Source organism: Microchirus variegatus (assembly GCF_963457635.1).
Source record: "Microchirus variegatus genome assembly, chromosome: 17".
NCBI lineage: Eukaryota > Metazoa > Chordata > Actinopteri > Pleuronectiformes > Soleidae > Microchirus > Microchirus variegatus.
Window position 1 is genome coordinate 19,686,045 of NC_139818.1, and position 10,589 is coordinate 19,696,633.

Consider the following 10,589-nt stretch of genomic DNA (forward strand, 5'->3'; position numbering starts at 1 on the left):
TTGGGAAATGTTGTAAAATGTTATACCTTATATTGTTTTGGATTACTATTACACTGCTCAACACCAAATTTATTGTTTAAGTTTTTTTTACTGATTTAGGACCATTTTGATGTGCTGAATCCAAAAATCACATTGGCTTTGATAAATCAGGTCAACTTTCTGAACAAAGCTACATATTTTTATAGTTTTTAACGTTTTTGTTTACATTTTTGTTCACGTCATATGATGCAACATTCTTTTATATTTCTTGCGATAAACAAATTCTGAAGATTTGTTATTGTTTTTTATATATATATATACATGTGAATGAAATGGCTTTGACTAGAAGATCTTGCAAAAATAAGCCCGACGTATTCTGCTCCATCTGCAGTGAATACATTATTATTCCTAACGGGAATCTGTTAGAAAACTTTTTTTTTCTCCTTAAACCTTTTTTGGATGAGATATATTAACGAAAATCAACCGATAATGACACAACAATGGAATCAATTTAGTCAGAAGGTGGGATTTTTCAAAATTTGCATTAAAACCTGACCTGATTGAGGAAAAATTTATGTCATTTTTGGATTCAGCGGTGCAAAATGGTCCTAATTCACATTTTTTGTACACTCATGGACCTTGATTTTCCACATGAAAATAAAAGAAAGGGGGGAAATAAAAGTTTTGTTATATCCTGCAATAACACAGGGTTGACATGTTTTAATGTTCAAGTATTTCAATGAGTGTCCTGTAAAGGGTTAAGAACAAAACTTTGATATTTCACTTTAAAACAAAGTAGTGGATTTAGTCATTAACGCAGCAAAGAAAAAAAAAAAACATATCAACAGTGAATCCAGGCAAAAACAAATATAGGCTTTTATTGTGAAACTACATTCTCCTCAGTCAAAGTAATGTATGTGTGCTTTGGCCTTCACATAATAATGATTTGGTGAACATTAACCTGGAGCACACACATGATTTAAACCTGTGCCTGGGTAATAAACCTAATGGATCATTTTCAGCTGACATGATTGCTGTGAATAAATATCTCCTTCTCATGTTCTCCTTTTGTGTTCATCTGAATGTGCACACATGCAAACACACATCCACACACACGCACACACACACACACACACGCACACAACTCTTGCACAAACAGCACATTCTAGTCCTCATATAAGTTAAAGTACTCAAAACGAGTAGGTTAGAATATTACGGGAACCGATTTGATCTGAAATCATTACAGAAGAACAAACATCTCAAACTGTTAGAAGATTTAGAAACAAACTCTCTGTGAGAAATACGTTTAGGACATTTTTAGGTTTTGGACGGCGTGACGTCACTCTGGCGTGGCCTCGACGTAGTTGGCCGGGTAGAAGCCCTCCTTCCCGCTGCTCAGGACTCCTCGACACCAGCCCTGGTCGTCCTCCTCTTCCACCTTCAGGAACACTTCTCCTGAGAGCCAGAGAATGAAGACGGTAAAAAAAAAAACAGCTGGAATCTCTTACATCTCTGTTTTTAATCCACTCAAACTTTTACGGAATTTGACCACGTTCCCCATTAAAATACCCTCAATGCTTTAAATAGATAGCATAGCTTTGCCCAAATCAAAGCCAATTGAATCACATTTTCCTCATAATTACTTTAAGATGCACTTTGTCTTAAAGCCACTTAATGTTGGGTCAAAACAACCTCTTTAAATGTTTGCTATTTCAAATAAATGGCACAGAGTCTCTTTGGATTTCACACAATGTACATTTAGTTAAAAAACACCTCCGTGAGAGTTGGTTTCAGACTTTAAAGCACCACTTTGTGCCATTTTCTCATGTAATTTATCAGCAAACTGTAGCTTTAATAACATAATACACAGTGTATATACAGTATAAGTATATATATATATATACGTGACGTGAATGCACCTGATTTAAAGGACAGTTCATCGCCCTCCTCTCCGGTGTAGTCATACAGAGCTCGCACCTTCACACCTCCGATCATCACTCTGATAGAAAGAGACACAGATGTTTAAAAAGTGAAAAATAATAACGTTTAATTGTCTAATCAAATGTAAAAAAAAAAAAAGTTAATATTCACGGTCGGTTCTCTTTTCTCCTATTGTCTCTTTTCCTCCTCTTCAGCTTTTTTACTGGTGGCAGCCATTCCTGAAAAAGATGAAAGTTTGCGTGTGAAAATCATGTATTTCTTTGACTGAAAAAAAGGTTTAATTAGATATAACTTTAAAGCTGCTAACAGTGAAATATGTTTTATCAAAATAAATGTTAAATAGCTCTGTTTTCTGAAAGCTATCACTAGTACATTTATATGCACCAGTTTAATCAAGCTAAGGCCTTAGTCAGACTAAGACAGGCAATCGGACACATTTTTTTCCAGCTCGACTAAGCATATACATGCAGGAGTAATCAGACTAAGAATCACATTATCTACGTTAGTCCGATTAAGACTAGCTCGATTTTTAGTCAGACTAACGTGTTTAAATGACATTAAGAGAATCAAATTATTGTCTTAGTCCGACTAAAATCAGACTTTGGCCAGTCACACGAGTTTTGCAGTCTCAGGAGTCTGCAAGTATCTATCAATAAAATTTGAGTATCTCATGAAACTGTATCCAACAGATGATCCTCTCTGCTCACGAGATTATGCCAAACGTGGCGACCGGTCGTGACATAACATAATAATCTGATTAATTTGACATGTGGAGGTTTTCCTATCGCAAATTCCCAAATGTCACCTGCAACCGGGCATCTATTGGATTCCACTCAAATATACTGCGCTTTATTGTCTATTTTCCTTTTAATGGGAGAATAATTTTCTAAATCGACATCATGTTCAATTGAAGAGGACCTGAAACTAGCATTTGAGGCCATTAATTCCACAGGAAAAGTGTGTTCAATACATTTTTACTTCCTGGTTGGCCTCATCCAACAACAGGAAGACCACATCCACTATACAGTCTATGATGGTTTGTAAGAGAATACTAACATCTGCAACCAACAGGAAGTTAACCAAACGCGCTGTCTGACGTATTTATACTTTAACTGTCATGGCCATGTTCGTAGTTTCATTTTCTGTTTTGTTTTGCAGTCACGTACTTGAATCTTGGGCCAGTCGGTGGGCATGCCTGGACCGCGGTTGTTCTTCCACCATTTTAAATCATCCTGGTCGTTGATGGACATCAGTGTGTGATGGAGCTCACTGTACACTGCCTTCACACTGACACACACACACACACGCACACACACACACACACACACACACACACACACACACACGGAGAGATGTTAATCATGTTAATCTGTGTAAAAACAGACTTTTTCCTCACGGCTGCTCACCTCTCGTTGTTGGTGATGTCCAGGTGGCTGTGGATGGAGAGGAAAGTCTCCTTCAGGAACGTGATCCTCTTCAACTCTTCCTCCTGCGACTGTTCAAAAATGGCCTCCATCTCCTCCATGTAGCGGGGCGTGTAGGACGTCACTTCCTCCAGCATCTTCTCATAGCGCTCTCTTATCTGCAAGGAAGACTCTCCTTCAGGAACAACATGGACTGTGTTTCTTTAAAGGAGGGGGATCTAAAATGTATAAATCACTGGTGTGCGCTCTACTCTGTTCCCAGGCTGTGCTCCATAAACACTGAGCCCAGTAACAAAAACACATCTCCATACAAGGGAAATGCCTGGAACAGAAACTTAAGGCTGGGCTCGATGTTTGGAGTCAATAGTTCCTCGAGTGAATAAATATCACTACATGCAGCAGGGGCGGGGAAACGTTTCTTGGAATGCAGCGTATTTGTATCTGTAGCATGTGGTGAATCAGGACTTTAATGTGCTGTAAATTAATCCCTGATTGAAGACACATGCCAGAGCTGGAGTGTGGATGGTGTAAGTTACGTAAACATCTCTCCTCACCTTCTCTTTCTCCTCTGTGGCCTTTTCTTTGGCCTCTGTGATCTTCTGCTTCTTCTCCGGACTCATCTCGGAGTTCTCGTTTGCTTGTTTTTCCTTGTCCAGCGCCGCCTGTTCCCTCTGACACGACTTGTGGTATGCGACTCTGGCCTTCTCCAGCTGGTGGATCACACACATTCACACGTACATGTTTACTTTACGGGGGGAAAATGTGCCTGCTATTTTGTCTGTTTGTGATGGAACATTAACAACACTGTCACGTGTGTACAGAAAACCTGAAGCTGCAATTAACCGACTATTAGATTATATTAGATTACAAACACATGGAGAAAGACTCTGTCCAAAGATTGCCACATATCAACGTCTCTAAAGACTGCATATTAACATTTTATGGGCGATTTATTAGGTACACATGTTCAACTGAGCTAATCACAGCAGTGTCAGGTCTAAGTATTTCAGATGATCTATTGGTATTTTCAAACAGAGAATGGTCTTAAAAGCTGATGAGCTACAGCCATATATTTTCTTTCTGCTTCTCCCTCACTAGGGATCGCCAAAGTGGATCCATCCATCCATCTTCTACCTCTTTAACCTCCACAGCTGACATAAGCTGAAAGGCGCCAGTCAGAGACAAAGAACCATCCACTCTCACAACCACTGTCAATTTAGAGTGTCCAGTTTGTGTCCTAATGCCTGAATTTGCTTGGCTTTTGGACGGTATATATCGCATATAAGGGGGAGAACATGCAAACTTCCTGCAGAGAGGCCCTTGTTCTGACCGGATCACGAACCCGGGTCTTCTTGCTGCCAAGGCAAGAGTGCTAACCGCTAACTACACCAACCGTATGGCTAACCACAGTGAATGACCCACATATTTGATTCAGCAGAGATTTTTACACTAGACACCTTTCCTGACACAAACCTCCAATTTATCCAGGCTTGAGACCGGCACTGGATGTGGATCCCCTGTGACTGGGGTCAGTTGTGTTTCTCAAATCCGGTCCTCAGGGCCCGTTTGCCCTGCATGTTTTAGATGTAGCCCTGCTCTGACACACCTGCTTCAAATGGTCAGCTTGTCATCAAGCTCTGCAAAAGCCTGATAACAACTCATTCATTTGAATCGGGTGAGTTGGAGCAGGGTAACATCTAAAACATGGAGGGCAGGGGGCCCTTAGGACCTGAATTGAGAAACACAGCGTCTTAATTAACAATGAGCAATGGGGATTGGGTACCAGGTGCTTGAATCGGCAACCCTTTGGTCAAAAGTCAGGTTCTTAACCCTGAAAATTCTATACATAAAGGATTAATAAATAATAAAGTAAAGTAAAATAAGTAAAGTTAGTGGTTAGAGATTGTAATCTGGACCTTTATCAGCTTTTTGGACCAGGGCTTTTGGGCGCGTGAAAAGCTTGTGTTGTTCTCGTGGCTCTCCTTGAACCCGCAGAAGATTTTCTTGGGAAAGGTCGCCTTCTGCCAGCTCTTCACCCGCTGCCCCTCCTCGGCGACGAGCGCCTGGGAGATGGAGGCGTGGAGCTCGGACAGTCGCTCTGTGGAGGTGAAGAAACACTGCCATGCACTCATGAGGGAGCCATAAAGTGGCCCTGGAGGATGGGGGGGAGATAAAGTGGAAAAAAGAGAGATGGCAGATGAGCGAGAGAGAGCAGAGGTGAGTCATGGAAAACAAGGAAGAAACAATTACCTCCATTTGTCCACTGGACATTTTCAAACAAGCACACGTGTGCTCATTTAAACGTGACGAAAGATGATCAAACACATCCAATGAGGCTGTAGCATGTTTCCTCATACTTACTGGAATCCACTATGGACTTCCACTTGCTGCTCCACTGGCTGAGCTGCTGCGAATACTGTTTTTCCACCTTTGCTCTCTCTGTGAAGCAGGCCACGATGTCGTTGCAGGCCTGGAAGGACTGATCAGTCCGGTGCACGGTGGGCACATACTTCCCCGGCTGCGAAGAGAGGCGGAGACGACGCCGTACGTCAGCACAACAAACCGTGCAACTGGATTAACAAAGGATCCCTTTAGGGCGGTGTGTGATCTGATCATATAAACGTAATCCTCACCAGCCAGAAGCTCTCCTTCTTGGGATCCTCGGCCGTATCTTTGGGGAGGTTCGCCATATTGGGGAGAAAGCGTCTGTGTCTCTGAAAGCATATGATAGCTGTTTGTGTGATACGAGAGAGAGTTGCCAGACTGGTTGAGATGCATCACAAGCATGGAAGGACAGTTTTTTATTGGCAGGCGAGTGACAGTGATTACCATGGAACAGGTTGAGCGTCTGCACGAGGTAATATGCAGATACAGCAGGCAGACTTCATCATCAACAGAGCTGTTCTGCCTTGTATGGGAAGCATTTATAATAAAGGTGATTGACAGCTGAAAGTCTGTGTGTGTGTGTGTGTGTGTGTGTGTGTGTGTGTGTGTGTGTGTGTGTGTGTGTGTGTGTGTGTGTGTACGCGAGGTTATTGCCATAACAACTCAGACAATCCTGATGAGGTGTTATTTACACTGCGCAGAGCTCGGGTGCATCTAAACCCCACTTTAGTGAGTAAGGGAGAGTCTATGCAGTGGCAGACTGGAATTCACAGGGGTGGGAGCTGCCAGCAGGAATAGAACAGCTGCTCCGGCATTCTTCCTGTTGCCTTCCCAAAATAAACAGCATAGAAAGGTCATCTTTCCCTTTAGCGCTCGCTAATACAAGGTCTATAAGAGCCAACTGTCTCCCAGTCCGACTCCATTCGATCTGGGCACCATGACAACGAGAGCGGAACAGAGCGCAGGTTTTGCTGATCGTACAAACAAACTGGAATGTTATTGGGGGGGAAAAAAGAAAAAAAGCCCAGATACAGCTGAATATTTTCACAGTGTGCAAAAACCAAAACACATGTGGCAGATCAACAGAACAACAGCAGGGATATATGCATGCACAAACACGCAGAGGACGCAGTCACATTCAAGGGCCTATTTCTGTCTGTGCAGACACACATTGCTGGCTGAGTAATACGAAAGTGACTAACCACACCTCATCACAAGACTGAGCATGACACAGAGACTCAGACTCCTAGTGTGGACCATCTTTTCCCCTCTGCTGTAGCTGGATATTCTGTTCTTATAGTATTTGTTTTTAAACTTTTAAGTCCCTGAAAAGCTTCACCTGGAGTCAACTGTACACCCTGAGTCTGTTATTGATCCTGCATCACACTCATCTGTATCATACAAGTATCTGTGTACTAAAAAAAAAATCGTGAAAAAAATCCACAAGCCACACAGAAGAAAAAAACCGAGCAGTCATGCCTGTGAACAACCAGCACTTACATGTCCCTCTGAATCACCAGTGATTACTCAAGTGACCACTTGTTACTGCAGTTCAAGAGGCTACAGAGAGGGTTTCCCTTCATTTCTCATGTCCGTCTCCCACTTTTTCCCTCTGAGCGTCTCTCCTCACACAGCCCTCACTCCCCCTCTCTCTCTCTCTCACTGGCCCAGTTTTTCTCTCTTGGCACTTAAAGTCACACACACACACACATACACACACACATGCTGTTGATCTGAAAGTGGGCGTTAAGAAACAATGACAATTCAAGCAAACAGACAGAAAAATGGTAATCACTCCTCTTGCTTAATTGGCTTCAGGGCAAAGAACGAGATCCAGGAAGAAGCTTACCTTTTCTTGCCACACTCCCGTCAGCTGAGAGCGTCCAGTTCACACAGTCATTCCAGGGATTAACTCGTGTCTTCCTCTCCTGCTCTTACTTTACTTTAACCCCATCCTTTGGCCTGCTATCTTTGACTATAACACTCTCACTTTTCTTTTGCCACTGTGCTATTAGAAAAAAAAAAAAAAAAAAACAGCTGGAGGAATCCCCCTCCTTCTCTCTCTCTCTCTCTTGATGCCCATCCCTTTTTCTGTGTCTCTAAATATGGTGCTAATGAGATGCTGAACCTTCAGTTTGACCGCTTGCTGGTCGCACGATCGTGTCAGCGTGGCACGGTCGTGTGAACTTATTAGTGAGGGTTTGACAGCAGAAGGGGGGTTCAGGTGTGTGTCGGTCAGAAACTATAGTATAACATGCACAACATCTCTCACACAGTGATTACTTATTCTTACTCTGTGCTCGCCTGGACATTAGCCAGGAGTGGAACACCACTGTTGTCCAGAGTAACTGTCTGTTTACTGCCGCCTGCATCTGGTTAACAGTTTGAGTGTTTTTTTGTTTTTTTTTACACACACACACTATTAAAAACATTTGACTTTCATAAGTGTCCACACACCAGTTGTTCTTACTACAAAAAAAAAGAAATGACCGAGAGGTGTGCAAACACTTCTTCACTACTTTCTTATCATTCTGTCAATCTGCCCAGCACCTGCTCTTTATTTAATCCCAATGCACATGCCTTTGCTCACTTTATCCATCAATTTTCTCAACTTGAACAGCTTCCGATTCAAAAGACCACTACCAGTGGATAAAAGCAATATTGTTTTGTATCAGTTTATGATGTCGGAGGTGTTTAAGGGATGATGATCCATCTTCTTTAAGATTTAGACGAACAAACAAACCCATTTTCGTAAATTAAAATTGGGTCAGAAGTAATTTATTCAGTCAAAAAAACAATCTAATTTTTTAAATTATAAAGCTTTTAGCAGAGAGGTTTCCAGCCGGTGCATCATACCAAGTCTCTTGTATTTAGTCAATCACACAGTAAGTTCCCATAAATGTGTAATTTTTGTGGTCTAACACAATGAGCTGTCCTCAGGGGGCCACTTTCACCTGCAGGGCCCGCTGCTGCGCCTGTACCTCAGTTAACGTCACTTCTTTCATGATTTTTGAAACACATCCACCTCCAAAGTGACTACCAATGTTCTTATTCTGCAGAGCTCATAATAAACAGCCTTTGCAGTTTGTTTACAGACAGAAATATTTAAAGAAAAGACTTTGAAAAAGACAGATATGCAGCCGATCTCACTGCAAATGAAAAGCGGTGTATACTCAACAAAAATAGAAACCCAGCAGTTTCCAGTGTCACTCGGCCACTCCTATTGACGACAATCTCAGATTGAGTATTTCAACTCACCAGAGTCATGGAGCATGGCAGAGTGGTGGTCAATATGCGTCGCCAGTACACAGACACTCCTTATGGTCTGGTCAATAAAAGGGCACACCAAAATGTGGACTTGTGTCACTGGTCAATATGCCACAGATGTCACAAATCATGAGGGAGCGTGTCATTGGCATGCTGAGTGCTGGGTTGAGCGTTACAGCTGTGGCAACACAACTGAACGTGCATCATTCCACGATCGACAACCTGGTGATGTCCATGCATTATTGAAGTTTGTGAACTTGGATCATCGACCCCCATTACTCCAGGACTTTTGTTTTGAAATTGATCCTAATGCTCCCAAATTAAAGCCACTTTATTGATAAAGTTGTACTGTTATTTTTGGATAGTTACTCTGTTTTGTCGCATAACAATAACTAAAAGTTTTTCTTTGTGTGTTTATATTTTTGTTGAGTGTAGATTTTGGAGCAAAATGTTTGGACAGGAAGTAGGGAGAAGAGTTTGCCTCCTCTTATTATAATAACTAAGATAAAGATTTATAGAGACCTGTAAATACCCCAAGAACAAGTGAAGACGTTCTGGTAACACGTGGGAATCCAACACCTAAGACTTCCAAATAAGAATTTGTTTTATATGTACAAACACACCAATCAGTGACAGTGAACCCGTCCTAAATAAACCAGAGGAGAAACAAGGGTTGGATAAATTGCTCAGGGCCACATCGGTCCCCAATTTGTTTAAACTCATGTGACGTGATGCAAGACACGCAACGAGTCATGACACAAACATTGAAAAACAAAAACATGTAGAAGTTTTTTCTGTCATGCTGTCACACTGTGAGAGGAGGATTAAAAAATGGCCAACATCTGTGTTTTTATGAGCGGACCCCAAGTTGAGAAAAACAGGGGTGGGGCCAAAAAACAAAACAATATAAAACAAAACAAAACAAAAAATATTTAGGAGTATTTGGGAGTTTTAACTAAGAACCTAAACATTCCAGTATGCTCGCAAAACAATGCTTCATTCATCTCCCTCCAAGTTGTGTTCCATCATTATCCGTTGGCCTAACACGGGTTTACTGCATGAATGCAAACACCGCTTGCTTCGAATTATCATTATTACCATCCCATCTTCTTCTCCCTCACCCTCCTCTCCTCCCGTCATTGCTGCCTTCAGCTCACGAAGCCTGATGGGAAAATAAAATAAAACCCGGACCTGAACTTCTGCCAAATGACTCCGTTCAAACACGGCGACTTTAAAAAAATCGGATCATAATGTGAATCTGTCACAAGAGAGAGAGAGAAACGAGAGTCACGGCAGGGCCACAGTTTATTTTAGAATTTATTTCAACACCTAAGTTGTACCTCTATCATATTGTTTATCAGTATATATTGTTTTATTTAAAACATAACTTTATATATATATATATATATAGATATATATATATCTTTTTATCTCTGCATACATATGCTCATACTGTATGTACTCATTATGCATTTGCTAGACCTAAAATACTCTTTTTTTAAAAATTCATATATGTAATGCTTTATACACTACAGCTCCATCTTTTCACTTCTTTCATGAAAAAAAAAGCATTGTGGCATGAGAATAGTCATT

At 41.4% G+C, this 10,589-nt stretch overlaps 1 protein-coding gene across 2 annotated transcripts; it reads right to left on the reverse strand.

Annotated features, from left to right (window-relative positions):
- Nucleotides 1-831: 831 nt before the first annotated feature.
- LOC310938858 (protein kinase C and casein kinase substrate in neurons protein 1-like) lies at nucleotides 832-7,719 on the reverse strand. Of its 2 annotated transcripts, none has more exons than XM_083903486.1 (10): nucleotides 7,579-7,719; nucleotides 5,978-6,058; nucleotides 5,706-5,862; nucleotides 5,261-5,496; nucleotides 3,899-4,054; nucleotides 3,327-3,502; nucleotides 3,087-3,207; nucleotides 2,071-2,138; nucleotides 1,899-1,978; nucleotides 832-1,434 (listed from the first exon to the last, which is right to left on the reverse strand). In XM_083903486.1, the coding sequence occupies exons 2-10, from the start codon at nucleotides 6,032-6,034 to the stop codon at nucleotides 1,319-1,321; spliced, it is 1,167 nt and encodes a 388-aa protein (XP_083759612.1). In that variant the 5' UTR covers nucleotides 6,035-6,058; nucleotides 7,579-7,719; the 3' UTR covers nucleotides 832-1,318. The 2 variants fall into 2 exon arrangements, with proteins under 2 accessions (XP_083759612.1, XP_083759611.1); XM_083903485.1 differs by lacking the exon at nucleotides 7,579-7,719 and adding an exon at nucleotides 7,230-7,389.
- Between the last annotated feature and the right edge of the window lie 2,870 nt (nucleotides 7,720-10,589).